Consider the following 16,123-nt stretch of genomic DNA (forward strand, 5'->3'; position numbering starts at 1 on the left):
CAGGACCCAGACCTGGACCCACCCCAAGCTGAGAAGCGTTGGGCAAGTCTGGGCTCCCTCACTGGCAAACACCTGGGCCTTCTGCGGGAGGAAACGCTGGCAGAAAGGTTCTCTCCTGGGGACCATTTGTACCCTGTGCAGGGCCCTTCACACCCTGGCATGCCCACGGCTAACTCAGGAGCCAGAACCTGGCCCTTCCTATTAGGACTTTTGGAGGACTTTGGCTCAAAGCCATTGGCACAGCTTCCTGGGAGGCAAAAATGTCACAGGCATCATCTGAAAGCCTCCAAGGCCTCCACAGGCTAGGGGAGCCTCAATCAGGAGGTTCAGGTCATCCACACTGGCTACTGCCCTAGAGCTAGAGACACCCTCTTCCCACCTCCCACCAGCTATCAAGGGTCTCCTGTCAGGTCACCCCTTTTCCTCCACTCCCACTTCCAGCACCTGAGTCCAGGTGCTTAGCACCTTGTCTGCACCAACATAGCAAACCCTCCCTGGATCCTTCACCCTTAGCCTCTGACCTCAGACTGCCAACCTGGCACCCCGGGCCTGTGACCTCATTCTGCACAACTCCCCCACACCCATCACCACCCCAGCCAGGACAGTCTGCCCCAGTCCCTCACCCACTTTGGCTTTCCTGCCTATGTAGCTTGTAGCAGCCCCCTCCACATGCACAGAATCCCTCCCTCCCCAAATCCATTCATCCAAGCACACACTTCAGGACCTATCTCACCCCAGAGGAAACTGGGACTTCCAAACCCCACAACCCCCTTCATCTGTACACAGATACGCTACCTCCTGCCCTACAAGGAATGTGAACACTCTAAGCACAGGGGTCTTTCCATCCCATGCCATTCTGGAGAGCCATTACTCGCGAAGGATAGATTGACTGAGGGACCAGGTGCTGAGAACCTGGGGTTGGGGGCATTTGGGCCATGCTCACTGCCCAAGACTGAACACAGGCTCCAAGAAGAAAGTATGCCTTATGGGAAACACTCCTGACTCCACAGGCTCTGAGAGCTCTGCACAGGCACCAGTGAACGAGTCCCCACCTGCAGCCCCCCTGCATATAGCTACCCTGCGCTCCCAAAGGGGAGTGGGTTCTCTGGAATGTGCCTGACTTCCAATACTCCAACACCAGGACTGAATACCAGCCCAAAGCTCCTGTTTACTCAGGGCACACAAGGCCACCCATGGCCATTTAGTCGAGGTCAAGGGTCACTGTTCCCCTCTGAAAAGAGATCATACATATGCCCCACTGCACCTCCCACCTGTGGGAGACCCCCCCTCCCTATCACTGCCTCTCCATGCACACTCCCGGTGTCCTGAGCTCTGCCTATGCCTGTGGAAGATATCCCCGGGCTGTCTGTGGGTGTGCACCCAGCCCCTGTGGCACATCAGTGCTGCCCAAAGCACTCTCTGTACCAGGGATCCAGACTGGCCACCAATCCCTATACTTATGTCCCCAGCAACATTTATCAACCATTCTCCCAATCTCCCTTCCCTGCTCTCCTCTGATCACTCCTCCAGTACTAGAACCAGGAAGTTCTCCCCCACATGGTAGAGAAAGTGATCCAGGAGATGGGAAGCAACCATGGTCACGAAATGAGTAGGCAGCAGGCTAGGTTCCACTCACTGGAACTCCCAGGCCATCTGACACTGGACAGTCAGGTAACTGGAGGGCAGGCCAGGAAATCCAAAATGAAAATCTAGGCCTCAGGAGTGCATCCATAACAGTTCAGAAAAGAGGACAGAGAGGAGATGAGAGAGGAACTAAAGGGGGTGACTACCCCAACTCCAGGCCCAACCTTCAAGTCTTGGATCTTGATTCTTAATGAAAAAAACTCAGTCTGATTGTTTTAAATAATAAAACTCAGGATATTTTAATTGGACATTAGCACAAAGTTTTGATAATTGATGTAAATGAACCTGGTCTACAAAGCGAAGCGTGCCTGCTGGTGAGCCACACAGATACTGCTCCTTCAGATTGAGGTTGTACACGCCCCCAAAGGCTCGCTTCATTGCTACGATTCTCTACTTAAATCCACATTCACAGCTATTGCCTCAGACCCTCTGGAGGAGGGGCCAGGGGTTAGCTGGCTTTGAATAGCATGTAGAGCACAGGCAGTGTGGCCACAAATGTCACACAGGTGACCAGGGTGCTATAGATGGTGTTCCTGTTGACTTGGGCTTCTAGTCTCTGCTCCGTGTCTGACAGTGCCAAGATCATGCTCCCCTGCTCCAGCAAGGAGCTGGGCATAGCCCCGTCTGCTGGTTCCACCAGGCCTGGGTGTGCTGCAGACTTTACAAGCTGAACCACCCCAGCCATTTGGCTACAAGTCTTTTCTAGGCCATCAAGCTGCTCTCGTAAGCCTTCTAGACATGAATGGACTTGCCTGGAATGACTAAGCTGCTCTTTCAAGGCAGCTGAAAGGACATCTACATCTCTGTCTCTGGTCGGGGGAGTACCTGCCTGTGACCCAGAGTCCTGCCCTGGCCCAGCAGCATGTACCAGGCCCCTCAAGTCCACCATGAGATTGTGGAGGTCCCTCTGCTGGCGGGAGTAGCTAGACGCCTGTTCTCGAATGGCCTCTTGGAGACTCACAGGCCCCTTCTGTGCCTCCAGGAGTAAAGCCTTCAGCTCCTGTAGTCGCACACGGTTCACATAGGTGGAGCCAGCCACACCAATCAGGGCCCCCAGGACTGAGCCAATGAGGGACCAGTTCTTGGTCCTCTCAGCCCTTGTGCGCTCCTTCTCATGACTTTCCCGCACAGCTGCAGAGAAGAGGGAGAACTTCTCTCGCTCAGAGTCTTCTGCACGCAGATAGGCTGTGCGAAGCCTCTTCTCCTCCTGCAGAAGCAAAGCCATGTTATTGGATTACATGGGCACAAGGTGGCCCTGCAGCTATAGCCACCAGCAGATGGCTCACTACCTTGTGCCTGGCAGAGTACATGTTCCATAGACCCATGCTGAATGAATGAAGGTAGCACCAACCTGGCTGGGTCAGAAGGGCAAAGGAATTGGGAGTGATCAAAGTGAGTTGCATGATCGTCCCACCTGAGCAGTCCTGGGTTTGACCAGAGGTGCACTTATGTCTACACAAAGGGAAGTGTCCAGCACTCCCTAGGCCAGCCCCTCCATAGTTCTCCTTACTCAGCATTCTGAGTCCCAGGCTACGCTGCCCTGAAGAGTTGGCCCCAGTACTCCAGAAGAAAGTATATGGATAGACTCTGGAAGCTTGGGGTTCTGTCCATCCATGGGAGCTTCTGGCTCACCTCTGTACCAGGCCTCTGACTACAGACCAGTCAGGGTTCCCACCCGGCCCCTCCATGATCTGCCAGGCTAGTGTCACTGTCCACGTGCGAAAGGGCTGCCTCCTGAGGTGCCTACCTGCAGCATCCTGTGCTCGAGAGTAGCCAGTTCCAAGTACTGACTGTCCTCCCTGGAGACACGGTCCAAGCGGTCCCTCACCTCCTTCAGCTTGGCCTGGTGAACTTCCAAGTCCTCCCGAGCCTCTCGGACAAGCCCTCGAGCCACCATGAACACTTTCTCAGCCTGCAAAGAGAAAACCGGAGGCCATCTGCACCTTCTCTCCACACCCACACAGGCTCAGCTGCATTCCCAGCGAGGCATTCCCAGAAGAGGTCACTGGGGTGTGAGCTGCAAAGGGTGGAAACGGAATTCCTTAGACACTAATCCTGGCTCACCCAGTGGTGCTCAAAGTGCAGCCTTGGGCCACACCCATCAGAATCACGAGATTTAGCCATTCAAGCAGAAATAACATGCCCCTGAAAAAACTTGAAAACAGCTAACAATGCACACAATTTGTGTCCATCAAACCTGTGTTGGTAAGCTGTTTCCCATGTGTTGCCTTATTTATGCCTCATAACAATGCCATGAAAGGCACTGCTGTGGCCTCCAGTTTATAAACCCAGAAACACCAGCTCAGCCAAGCTCACAATCTCCAAGGAAAGAGATGGCACTGTTTGTCTCAAAGTCCCAGCTGAACCCCAGGTTGTTCCCACCACGCTACACTACTACATGCCTAAGCAGGAGTGGGAACAGAGATGACAGAATGCATTTCTGCCACCACAAAGGACTTGACAACCACCACCAGCTCTTTCCACCTCACACTGTGACATTTCCCAGTGCCCTCTATCTTCACAAAAGATGTTGTAATTACACACAGTAACAGTACTGCAGCAAGCCCCACGTAACTCTCACCATCAATCCCCAAATGGTCCACAAAGGAAGTATTTGCTGGCCTCACAGAGTGAATGTTAGTGGCCAGGGACTTACTGGTACACAGTAACTGTTTTCAGGGAAAGTAGGTGGCACAGTTACATGGAGACCTTCACCCCAGAAGCATCAAGCCCAGGTTTCCACGTGAGAAATGAGGCTAAACACAAGTCTGGATGTGGCTACCCAGTACCACGTGACTGGTTTGGCACATTTCCCAAGTCAGAGGGCGGGGCCAGCCACCCCAGCTCCCCTCCTCACCTCTGTCACCTTTCCCTGGGCCTCTCGAACCTCATTGAGTCCAACAAACTCTTCATATCTGTCCCACCAAGTCTTGGCTGTGGAGGTCGCTCGTTGCTGAATGCTGTGCCCCAGGGCTCTTCCCAGTGCTGGGAGGCGGTGGTGCAGCCCGAGGGCCACCTCCTCAGGTCTTTTCTCTCCGGGCTGGCTTGGGCCTGGGCTGCAGAGAGTCCTGGTCATGAAGAGGTCCCTTCCAAGGAGGCCCCTCCGAACCAGTACGTGGGGCACACCCACGATGTGCTGCATGGCAAACCCAGGGCTGCGCCCCATCATCCTGAGATCTGTGAGGGGGACGCCAGACAGGTCAGCTCACAGCTGAGAAAGGCTGGACATAAGTCAGTTTTGAGGCCTAGGGACAGTTCTGAACAGACTAATCCCCACTCAAATCATCTAAACTGAGCACCACCCTGTTGGGCCCAGAGACTGTGGCCCCTGTGGCAAGAGGATGGTCAGGCTCTCCTCTGGGTGCTCTTGGACAATGGAACACAGTTGGGGACGAGCCTCTAGGATGCCATACCTCCCAGTGCCCGCCACCATGCCACACAAAGCGGACCCTTCCCTGCTACCCACTTCCCTACATCCTCCAGGTCTCTCTGCTGTGACTTGAATGAGAATCCTGGTGCCCAGGTTTCTGATGTCAAAGACAGTGTTTAAACCAGACTTGTACACATGCTGACAAAGCCCCACAAAGACGCATAAATACTCCCTGCAATGTTGTGGAACTCAGGGGAATTCAGGAAGACTAAGATCCAGGATCATTTCTGTAAAACAGCCTCAAAACCAACTCCCCAGACTCTCCAAGGACTGCCTCAGCACAAGGGAAGCAGAGTTTCAATTCTGTGCAAGGACCTAAGGACACAGGCCATTTGTGACCCAAGACAGAAAACTCTCAGCTCTCCTCTAAGACAATTCCAGGGGCAAAAAAACAAAACAAAACTGTTTTTGCCACAGAGGACTTTTCTTAGGTTCACGCCATACAACTCCGCCCCCAGACTTTCCAGGCTACCAACTCTCAGTCTCACACTTCACGACTTCCATAAGCTTTCTCTTTCCTCTCCAACCTGCCATTGCTCAACGGGTTAGGTTTCTCTCATCTTTCCCTTTTCCATCTTGCTTTGATGTTTGGGCCTGCTTCTCATTACCTGAACAGCAGGGAGTCTCCTGTTATCCAGAATCAGGCCTCACCTGAGCCCAAGAGTGCCAGTGACTCTGAGGACCCCAAAGAGGTGGCCAGGTGACCCATTTTCCCAGAAAAAGCTGAGCCAACAGCACCCTCCTCTGGCCAAACCACACCTCAAAGTCCCTAAGCACTGATCCTGGCTGTGAGGGCGACACCTGGTGGCCAACAGACCACGCCACAGAGAGAAAAGCAGAGGGAGCTGCAGACAGGAAGGAACTGAAGGAGCTCCAGATACAGAATAGAAAGGGGCTTCCTGATGGAAGGTGATATGAGACAGAGGCTCCCCACAGCACCCTAGCCTCCTCTCCATCATGCTGTGCTAAGAACTGTCTTTGGAGAAGCTCAGCGGCTTTGAAAACACAGCTGGTTGGGTAGAAACATGTCTTCTGGGCAAAGTGGGCCTGAGCTGAGAGACGCAGAAGGGAACTTCACTGTGACAGTGATCCCAAGCTGGTGCCACACCCAAACCCCTGGGCCCCCTTCATAAGGCTGGGTTCCATGCCCATGAGGGTGCATACCATCCAGGCCCCAGCAGCCCAGTCAGACTCCCAGGCCTCAAGGCCAGCACCCATGACACACAGGCTGAGACCCCATAACACCCCTGCAGGTGTATCCTTCATCAGACAAAGCATGCAGTGTCCGCCATGGCTGGCACCACTTTCAACACCCTCTCTTCCCAACATCACTGCCCCTCTTGGCTTCCTCCAACCTTCTCAGCCTCCTTTCCCAGCACCTCCTCTACTAGCTGCCCATTTTTAGACCCCAGGAAAGTCACCCATTCCTGGCAGAGATGACAGCTACTGTCTCCTATGCAATCTCGGCTTTCTCCCCTGCTGTCCCCCACCCCCATGTTCTGCACATGGCAGCCCAAGGCCCTGTAACACAAAAATCAGATTACATCCCTCTGATCAAAATCCCCCAACAGCTCCCGTTTCACCTGGCGGTGGCCAAGAAACCCTGAGACCTCTCAGCCCTCATCCTCTTCCTTCTACTGCCATACTCTGCTCCAGCCACCGTGCTGGTCTGTGCCCTGCCACCTCGTCCAGCTGGATGACTCTTCCTCCACGAGTCTACTCGGCTCACCCCGACATCTTCATCTTTGCCCAAATATCACCTCTCAGTAAGGCTTCCTTGACCACTCCCTCCCCAGCTACCTTCTCTGCTTTATTTTTCTCCTGATGGATATATTTCCTTATGTGTTGCCTATTCTCTCACTAGAACATAAGCTGGGTGACAACAGAGACTTCATAAGGGAATGTGGCAATAATTCCCATGTGGCAACTGGAGTTGTTTCTCCACTCCAGTCCCTCCCCTCAGCCTCTCCACCATCCCACCAGCCCCCAACCCTGGGCCCCGTTTCTCAGCCCCCAGGATGTCACCACTTAGATGTTTCACAGGCCCCCCAACCAGCAAGGAGAAGAATGTTCCTGGCAAAGAGAAAAGGTGGAAAGTGCTTGAGGTCGCCCAAAACCTGAAAGGCAGTCAGTGCAACTGGAAAGCAAAAGCAGAGAAGAGTGGATGGAGAGGCTGGATAGGTGAAGCAAGGCCCTGAGGGTCAAGTTCGGAATCCTGCCCCTTCAGATCCATTCTCCCACTCTATGTAGATGGCTGTCTCCTACCAACTGCCCCTTCCTCAAGCCTCTATCATCTGTTCCTCATCTTCACTTCCAGCTGATGGTCTGCTTGCTTCATTTTCCATCAAGAAAATAATAAAAAGTTGGAAGAGAACTTCCACAAACTCCCACCATACCTTCCCAAGGTATGGGGCACCAGTAACTGCCCCATTTCCACCTCCTCTCTTGATCCTCAGGATAAAAAACCCATGCTTCTAGGGAAAACCAACCTGTGCCCCAGGTCCCAAATCCTCTCTCCTCCTGAGACATTGCTCAGTAATTGATCTGACACCCCCACCAGCAACTGCCCCATTTCCCTGGTTTCCTTTATAACCAAACTCCTTGACAGACTGCCTGAATTCACTGTTTCTGTTCCTCTTCTCTGATTCCGTCCAGCTCCCTCTGATCTGGCCTTCACCCACTCCTCCTTCACATGCCATTTTTCACTCGGTTTCTAGTCCCCACTCATCTGCCTAACCTCTGGAAACTGTAGCACCCCGGCACTCCGCACTCAGACTCCTCTCTTATCCAGTCCTGTGGTTTTAAAAATCATCTATGAAAATGGTCAAAAAAGTTTATTTTGGTGATGGCCATACAACTTTGTGAATATAATAAAACCACTGAATTGTACACATTGCATGAATTACATGGTATGCAAGTTATATATCAATAAAGTTGTTTTTTTAAAAAAAAAAAAAAGAACTATACTCTTGACTCCTCCAGCGCAGACCTCTCTCCCCAGGGTTCTAGGCTCATTTATCAAACTTCCCAACCTATATCTCTGCCTGAAAATCTAATGGGGATCTCATCTTCCCCTCCCAAACCTTTTTTTCCCATAGCCTTCTCCATCATGGATGACAGCAATACCAAGTTCAAATATTCAGATCAACAACCTCGCATCACCCGATTCCTCATTTCTCTCCCACCTCACATCCATCTATCAGCAAATGCCCCTGGCTTTCCAAATCCAGGATCCCTCCTCCTCTCACCTCTGCCACTGCTACCAAATGGTCCCAGTGACCCACATCACATCTCTAGCCTGGATTATCCCAAGAGCCTCCTGACAGATGTCACCCTGCTTCTATTCCAGCCCCTACAATTTATTGTCAGTCGAGCAGTCAGTGTTCCTTTCCAAACACAGGTGGAACCATTGTCTCTCTGCTCAACCTCTACAATGGTTCCCCACTTCTCTCAAGGTAAAAGCCTGTCTTTTCCGTGGCCTACAGGGAACCTACCCACTGGCTCTCATTCCTCTCTGACCTCATCTCCCACTAGTCTCCCTTTCCTCACTCCACTCCAAGCACACGGACCTTCTTGAAGTTGCTGGAACGCACCAAGTTGTCCCCAGCTCAGGGCCTTCACGACAGCTGCTATCTGTGCTGCTCGCTCCCTCACCTTCTTCAAGTCCTGCTCAAATAGTAGCCCCTTGGGAGGTCTTCCCCATGCACCCTATCAGATATGGCCATCCCACTCCCACCCTAGCACTCCTGACCCACTTTCTCTGCTTTATTTTTTCCATGCATATATCACATGACCTGCAACATGTATCCCATTTATTTGCTTTGGTTATAGTCTGTCTCACTCACTAGAATTTCAGCTTGGTACCTACATATAGTACGTACCCAACAAAAAATGTACTCATCTGCCTAATCTCTGGACACTGTAGCATCCCAGCGCTCAGCACTGCTATTTAAAAAAATAACAACTTTGGCTGGGTGCGGTGGCTCACGCCTGTAATCCCAACACTTTGGGAGGCTGAGGCGGGGGGATCACGAGGTCAGGAGTTCGAGACCAGCCTGGCCAACATGGCGAAACCCCGTCTCTACTAAAAATACAAAAATTTTCCGGACATGGTGGCGTGCACCTGTAATCCCAGCTACTGGGGAGGCTGAGGCATGAGAATCACTTGAACCCAGGAAGCAGAGGTTGCAGTGAGCCAAGATCGTGCCATTGCACTCCAGCCTGAGAGACAAGGGCAAGACTCCATCTCGGGGGGAAAAGAAAAAAAAGCTTTACTGATATATAACTTGCATACCATATAATTCACCCAATGTGTACAATTCAGTAGTTTTAGTATATTAACAGAGTTGTATGGCCATCACCAAAATAAATTTTTTTGACCATTTTCATAGATGAACAAACAGAATTCGCAAACTGCTGCACCCCTGACTATATTACAAAACTCCTTACAGGGTTTTCCAAAGCTATAGGACCACGTGATATAACTCCCGTCCACTTCTGCCATCTCCCCGCCTAATCTCCCTCCACCCAAGCTGTGCTTTCCTTGGTTCCAGGAAAGCGACGAGCTTGAAGCTCTTTGCACATCCACATGCCCTGCTGTCTACCTGCAGTGCTCTTCCCGCGCACGGCCACAGGCCTGGGAGGCCGTCCGGTTAAGTACCCCTCCTGCGGTTCCGATTCTACCCTGGCAGGACAACCCTAGCTCCTCGTACCTGGCGCGGCCCGACCAATCGTCTGCCACTCAGTTGACCTCTGACCTGTTAGTACCCGCCCCTGGAGTGCCGCATCCGGTAGCGAGAGTTCAACTTCCTGACTAGGAGCCAATCAGCGGGGCCGCCTCGCTGTCTACGACAGAGGGTGGGGCAGACGCTCCGTTTCCGGTGGCAGGGTCTGGGGAAGCGGCGGCAGGCGCCATGTCTGGCCGCGAAGGTAAGTGTTCCGGAACCGTGAGGACTGCGGGGACGGCGGGGTGGGGACCGGGCGGCAGGGGCAGGCCGAACGTGCTCGTGTCGCCCACAGGTGGCAAGAAGAAGCCACTGAAACAGCCCAAGAAGCAGGCCAAGGAGATGGACGAGGTGAGGGCGGGCACGGAGGCACTGGCGGGTGCGGGGGCGCTGGGAGACAGGCCTGAGTTGAACACGCTCTGCCTCTCCCCAGGAAGATAAGGCTTTCAAGCAGAAACAAAAAGAGGAGCAGAAGAAACTCGAGGAGCTAAAAGCGAAGGCCGCGGGGAAGGGGCCCTTGGGTAAGTGGGGGCCGAATGGAGCTCAAGCTGGCCAAACGCTATGAGCACCTATTGGGATGAGGGCGCGGGCATGTCTTTTTCCTGCCTCCTGAACTGCGAGGTCTCGTTTTCCGACGTCCGCTGCAGCGAATGGTCTCTAGCCAGTCTAGGATTTGCAGCGGCAGTAAGGGCCGGGAGCTGGAAACGAGGTCTCCTGCCTCCCAGGCAGTCTGGGCTTCCATTCCTTAGGAAGAGCTGCAGAAACGGAAACAGTGAAATGTATTTACCTCAGACGCAGATTCACAGTTAAGTTTCTCAAAGTCTGACGTCGTCCGCAATCTTTTGCCCCAAATTCGTATTTCACTGCCTTCTAGTGTTTGAACCTTACTTGACTTAGAAGTTTGTTTTGTTTTGTTTTGTTTTGTTTTGTTTTGTTTGAGACAGAGTCTCACTCTGTCTCCCAGGCTGGAGTGCAGTGGCGTGATCCCGGCTCACTGCAACCTCCGCCTTCCGGGTTCAAGCGATTCTCCTGCCTCAGCCTCCCAAGTAGCTGGGATTACAGGCGCCTGGCACCACGCCTGGCTAATTTTTTTTTTTTTTTTGAGACGGAGTGCGGCTAATTTTTGTATTTTTAGTAGAGATGGGGTTTCACCATCTTAGCCAGGCTGGTCTTGAACTCCTGACCTCGTGATCCACCCGCCTCAGCCTCCGAAAGTGCTGGGATTGCAGGCGTGAGCCACCGCACCTGGCCAGTTTTTTTTTTGTATTTATAGTAGAGACGGAGTTTCACCATGTTGGCCAAGCTGGTCTCGAACTCCTGACTTCAAGTGATTCACCCGCCTCTGCCTCCCAGAGTGCTCGGATTACAAGCGTGAGCCACAGCACCTGGCCAACTTTTTTTTTTTTTTCGTACTGCTTATATTATCTCTAATATATGCTTTTTTGCTTTCTTTTTACTTCTGGGTATGCCTAGACTAAAAGATAAAGTCCAGGCTCTTCAGTGTGCTGTTGCTCCATATGCTTTTCTAACTGAATCCTCCACCTTTTTTACATCTTTTATGTAGGAGGAATTCATTACATTTCAAAATATTTTTCAGGCCCAGCAGTTCTAGTACTTTATGTGCATCATAAGCATTATTTTACATTGATCCAACTAGTGGTTATTTCCTCCACAGTTGTTTATGCCCCCATTTGAGCACTGTGAGCCATGCTAGGCATGATGGAGACAAGGATGGTGGGAGTGTCATCCAGGGCTTCCCAAGACCTCTCTCCCAGTGGGTTTGATCCATTATTGTTTACCTACCCAGCACTGAGATTTCTAGCTCTTGAGATTCCTTTTCAGAATGGTGTAAGGGGCCAGGCACAGAATGGGCTGACCATAATCCAAGTGCTTTGGGAGGCCTAAGCAGGAGGATTATTTAAGGCTAGGAGTTCACAGCATCAAAGGGAGACCCTGTCTACAGAAAAAATTTAAAATTAGCTGGGCGTGGTGGCGGTGGCGGTGGCGGCGGCCCGTTTCCTGTAATCCCAGCTATTTAAAAGGCTGAGGCAGCCTCGCTTAAGCCCAGGAGTTCAAGGTAAGAGGATTATTTGAGCACGGGAGTTCAGGCTGTAGTGAGCTGGGATTGCGCCACTGTATTCCAGCCTGGGAGATAGAATGAGACCCTATCTCAAAAAAAAAAAAAAAAAGGTATCTTGCACCCTCTTTTAATCTGTGATTGTGTATAGGGAAAAGAACAGTCTTTAGTGTAACTCTATGCTAGTTGTTTCTCATTGAGCATCATCTGATTTTTATTTTAAGGTTTGTCAGGCCCCTTTGGATCTTCTTTCCTGTATTAGGCATATGTAACCCTACACTTTTTTTTTTTTTTTAAATAGTCTCACTCTGTCGCCCAGGCTGGAGTGCAGTGGCACGATCTCAGCTCACTGCAGCCTCCGCCTCCCAGGTTCAAGTGATTCTCCTGCCTCAGCCTCCTGAGTAGCTGGGATTACAGGCGCACACCACCATGCCCGGCTAATTTTTGTATTTTTAGTAGAGACGGGGTTTCACCATGTTGGCCAGGATGGTCTCGATCTCCTGACCTCGTGATCCACCTGCCTCCACCTCCCAAAGTGCTGGGATTACAGGCGTGAGCCACTGCGCCTGGCCCAATCCTATGCTGTTTCTTAAATCGCCTACTGCGTTCCACATATATGGTCATTTGTAAATTGACAGAGTATACCAGGTGCCGGGATCATAATATGGAAGGTAGTGTAACATGGCAGTTAAGAATGTGGACTTTGAAGTCAGACGACTCAGGTTGGGATCCTGGCTTGTCACATACTTGAACAACACCTAACAATAAGACTTCTTTTTTGGCTGGGCATGGTGGCTCAAGACTGTAATCCCAGCACTTTGGGAGGCTGAGGTGGGTGGACCACTTGAGGTCTGGGGTTCGAGACCTGCCTGGCCAACATGGTGAAACCCCATCTCTACTAAAAATACAAAAATTAGCCGGGTATGGTGGCATGCGCCTTTAGTCCCAGCTACTCGGAAGGCTCATGCATGAAGAATCGCTTGAACCTGGGAGGCGGAGGCTGCAGTGAGCCAAAATTGCACCACCGCAGTCCAGCCTAGGTGACAAAGCAAGACTCCATCTCCCAAAAAAAAAAAAAAAGGCTGGGGTCGGTGGCTCACACCTGTAATCCCATCATTTTGGGAATCTGAGTCAGGCAGATCACCTGAGGTCAGGAGTTCGAGACCAGCCTGACCAATATGGTGAAGCCCCGTCTCCACTAAAAATACAAAAATTAGCCAGGGCTTGTGGTCCCAGCTGCTCGGAAGGCTGAGACAGGATAATTGCTTCAACCTGGGAGGCGGAGGTTGCAGTGAGCCGAGATCGTGCCACTGCACTGCAGCCTGGGCGACAGAGCAAGACTCCATCTCAAAAAAAAAAAAAAAAAGGACTTCTTTTTCTGTAAAATGGGTTGATATGGCATGAGGATTAAATAAGCCAATCTGTGAAGTATACAGAAGTGTAGATCTAGACCAGTGCACAGCCAGCCACTGCTTGTACTCCGTCTCATCCTCATTTTACCTTTACCTAGAACAGACAGTATCAGTGAAGCTGCTATCCATGCTTGTGTTAAAGTGAATGCCCAATACAAAAGCCAGGCTTTACTAAGGTCCACAGCAGGCCCGTGGGGCTTCTACCGTAAGAACTATATTTTTCCCTAATTGTGACTATTTTTCTTTTGCAGCCACAGGTGGAATTAAGAAATCTGGCAAAAAGTAAGCTGTTCCTTGTGCCTGAGGAGATGGTGACCCTTTATTTCATCTGTATTTAAACCTCTCTATTCCCTGCCATAACATCTTTTGCCACGTATAGCTGGAATTAAGTGTTGTCTTGGAGCTGTTGTACATTTAAGAATAAACTTTTGTAAAAAAAAAAAAAAAAAAAAAACTTACAGTGGCTCATCATCTCTTTAGTTGTTTTCACTAAGTCATTCCTACCATAACTGTGAATTTAAAGTAAAACCAGCTCAGAATCTTGCCAGAGTCTGTTCTTTGGTCCTTGTTCTACCCTAAACTTTGTATCACCTGAAATTAAACCAACTCATTTGAAAGGATGGCGTTCTTGTGTGGTTGTATACCTGACAGAATACCTTACATGAGTTTAGTGGAAGAATTTGCACTTTTTTTTGGTGGGGGAGGGGGTGGAGTCTCACTCTCACCCAGGCTGGAGTGCAGTGGCATGATCTCTGCTCAATGCAACCTCCACCTCCCGGGTTCAAACTATTCTCCTGCTTTGGCCTCCCAAGTAGCTGTGGTTACAGGCACCCGCCACCATGCCTAGCTAATTTTTTGTATTTTTAGTAGAGAGGGGTTTCACCATGTTGGCCAGGCTGGTCTCAAGTGATCTGCCTCAACTCCTGACCTCAAGTGATCTGCCTGCTTCAGCCTCCCAAAGTGCTGGGATTACAGGCATGAGCCACTGTGCCTGACCAGAATTTGTGCTTTTAAAAGAAAACCCATCTTTATGTTGTCACATCCAAATTGCCGTATATTTTGATGAGACTTGTTCATCTGTTCATGTAAGGCGTCTGCTATATGCAGGCACTGGGGTATGTAACAGGGAACAGTTCCTGTTGTCAAGGAACTTCTCTACTGTGGAAGAGGCAGGGCAGGGCAAATTACATGATCCTTCAAGTTGCTAGCAGTGAAGTCCCCATGCGCACCAAACAGGTCCAGGGCAGCAGCTGCGGGAAGCCCCAGCCCACTTGCTGGTGGATGGAGGGGGTGCCAGTGCCAGGCAAGGGGTTGGGGGTGAGGCAAAATGGGGGCTCACTCTACCTCCTGCTGCCCAGGACTGGAGTCCCAGGCATACCTACCGCTTGCCCCTCACTAAATGCAAAGACAGAGACCATCCATAATGTGTGCTAAATGTTTTTAAACGCTTAGCTGGGTGTGGTGGTGCACTTCTGTAGTCCCAGCCATTTGGGAGGCTGAGGTGGGAGGATCACTTGAGCCCAGGAGTTCGAGGCTGCAGTAAGCCAAGATCACACCACTGCACTCCAGCCTGGGAGACAGAACAAGACCCTGTATTTAAAAAAAAAAAATTAATTCAGAAGCACAAGTATTTGGATTTCCCTCCCAGGCCCTTAATACAATTATGTTAATAATGCTCAGCTTTCTCTGAGAATATTTTCAAAGAGAGCTCTGGAACCATTATGAGACTGCTAAATCAAAACTAGGTTTTAGAATATTGAAAACTTTCATGATTAATGTACTAGATATTAACGTGGGAGAGGGGGCAGGGGGAAGCCTGTGTTGGTCCTCTCCAGAAAGTTGCACAGCCAGTAGCACCCTTCAGTAGGCTTCAGGCATTCCCTATGGGGCCTTGCTAGCTGGCACCCAGCCGTATGCTGCTAAAACAAACCTGAGCACCAGTGATTCACACTGTTCCTGAAAGCAAGTTGCTTGGTGGAACCTATCCCTCTTTAACAAATGAACAGTCCTGTCTCTTTCCAGGACCAGAGTCCTGCAGCAATTAAGCATGCAACACTTGGGAAGCTATCTGACGGAGACTACCAGTTGCTCCAAAAAATTTTAAACTCCTTAGACATTATAGGCCCTGATAGCACTCTCTTTTTTCATTTACTCTTTTCATTTAATGCTTTCACAAATATTCCCAGGACACTCACAGGTGAAGTTTGGCACTGAGCAGGTAAGGCTGAAAGAGTCTTGCTCCTGTTACTCTCCATTGCCAAATTCTCTATTGCGGCTAACTTCTGCACACCACAGCTGCCCAATAAAATCTGTCAGGCACGCAAGCCCACCTCAAATTGCTGCTCCTTTGTGAAGCTTTACCTCTGTTCGCCACAGGTAACTCTTACCTGGCCTTTGTGTGGCCTCCCTTTCAATGTAGAATTCTCGTGTTAGTCTTATGTGCCAGCCTCCTACCCCTCTATCCTGCTAACTTGACTCAACTTGTAGGACAGCCCAGGTGCCATTTACAGGGGGACTTCCTTGACCTCCTGAGCCCTATTCTATACAACCAGAGCTTAGGAAAAAAAACAGTCCAGCACTCAGAGGAATGGATGTTAACAGCCTGAGCAGCTCCCACCCCCTCCCACACAAGAACAGCTCCAAACATCATTCCTCCTTGGACTTTCCTCCTCCCTGGGCCTACCTCAAATGTACACATGTGAAACATTCACTAAACCCGAAGATGTCTGCACACGACAGCTCTATTCATACTCCTCACCCAACAAATTCCACTCTCCTCAAGAAAGCCTAGGGGTTTGTGGGAGGTGGGTCTGGCGGCAGAAGGAAAGCGAGGTCA

General features: G+C 50.8%; 2 protein-coding genes across 9 annotated transcripts; one reads left to right on the plus strand and one right to left on the minus strand.

Annotated features, from left to right (window-relative positions):
• Positions 1-1,857: 1,857 nt before the first annotated feature.
• CCDC51 (coiled-coil domain containing 51) lies at positions 1,858-9,834 on the minus strand. 8 transcript variants are annotated; one of them, XM_003818411.7, is made up of 4 exons: positions 9,787-9,834; positions 4,502-4,821; positions 3,392-3,556; positions 1,858-2,851 (listed from the first exon to the last, which is right to left on the minus strand). In XM_003818411.7, exons 2-4 carry the CDS (start codon positions 4,811-4,813, stop codon positions 2,093-2,095), a joined length of 1,236 nt encoding a protein of 411 aa, XP_003818459.1. In that variant the 5' UTR covers positions 4,814-4,821; positions 9,787-9,834; the 3' UTR covers positions 1,858-2,092. The 8 variants fall into 8 exon arrangements, with proteins under 8 accessions (XP_003818459.1, XP_003818461.1, XP_063458408.1 ...); XM_003818413.6 differs by having other exon boundaries at positions 4,502-4,700; positions 9,787-9,825; XM_063602338.1 differs by having other exon boundaries at positions 3,392-3,661; positions 4,502-4,700; positions 9,787-9,825.
• Positions 9,835-9,868: 34 nt separating this feature from the next.
• TMA7 (translation machinery associated 7 homolog) lies at positions 9,869-13,907 on the plus strand. Its single transcript, XM_057301752.2, has 4 exons — positions 9,869-10,003; positions 10,094-10,149; positions 10,232-10,319; positions 13,539-13,907. The coding sequence occupies exons 1-4, from the start codon at positions 9,988-9,990 to the stop codon at positions 13,571-13,573; spliced, it is 195 nt and encodes a 64-aa protein (XP_057157735.1). The 5' UTR covers positions 9,869-9,987; the 3' UTR covers positions 13,574-13,907.
• The last annotated feature ends 2,216 nt before the right edge of the window (positions 13,908-16,123 follow it).

The sequence above is a fragment of the Pan paniscus genome, chromosome 2, assembly GCF_029289425.2.
Source record: "Pan paniscus chromosome 2, NHGRI_mPanPan1-v2.0_pri, whole genome shotgun sequence".
Taxonomy (NCBI): domain Eukaryota; kingdom Metazoa; phylum Chordata; class Mammalia; order Primates; family Hominidae; genus Pan; species Pan paniscus.

What these genes read in the sequence shown, in the direction of transcription:
- CCDC51 (XM_003818411.7), bottom strand. Translation starts at nt 4,813, where the DNA reads ATGATGGGGCGCAGCCCTGGGTTTGCCATGCAGCACATCGTGGGTGTG. An exon ending in CCCAGGGAAAGGTGACAGAG is followed by an intron (nt 3,557 to 4,501) that starts GTGAGGAGGGGA and finishes TTCTCTTTGCAG; the next exon opens with GCTGAGAAAGTGTTCATGGT. An exon ending in TCGAGCACAGGATGCTGCAG is followed by an intron (nt 2,852 to 3,391) that starts GTAGGCACCTCA and finishes TTGCTTCTGCAG; the next exon opens with GAGGAGAAGAGGCTTCGCAC.
- TMA7 (XM_057301752.2), top strand. An exon ending in AGGCCAAGGAGATGGACGAG is followed by an intron (nt 10,150 to 10,231) that starts GTGAGGGCGGGC and finishes GCCTCTCCCCAG; the next exon opens with GAAGATAAGGCTTTCAAGCA. An exon ending in CGCGGGGAAGGGGCCCTTGG is followed by an intron (nt 10,320 to 13,538) that starts GTAAGTGGGGGC and finishes TTTCTTTTGCAG; the next exon opens with CCACAGGTGGAATTAAGAAA.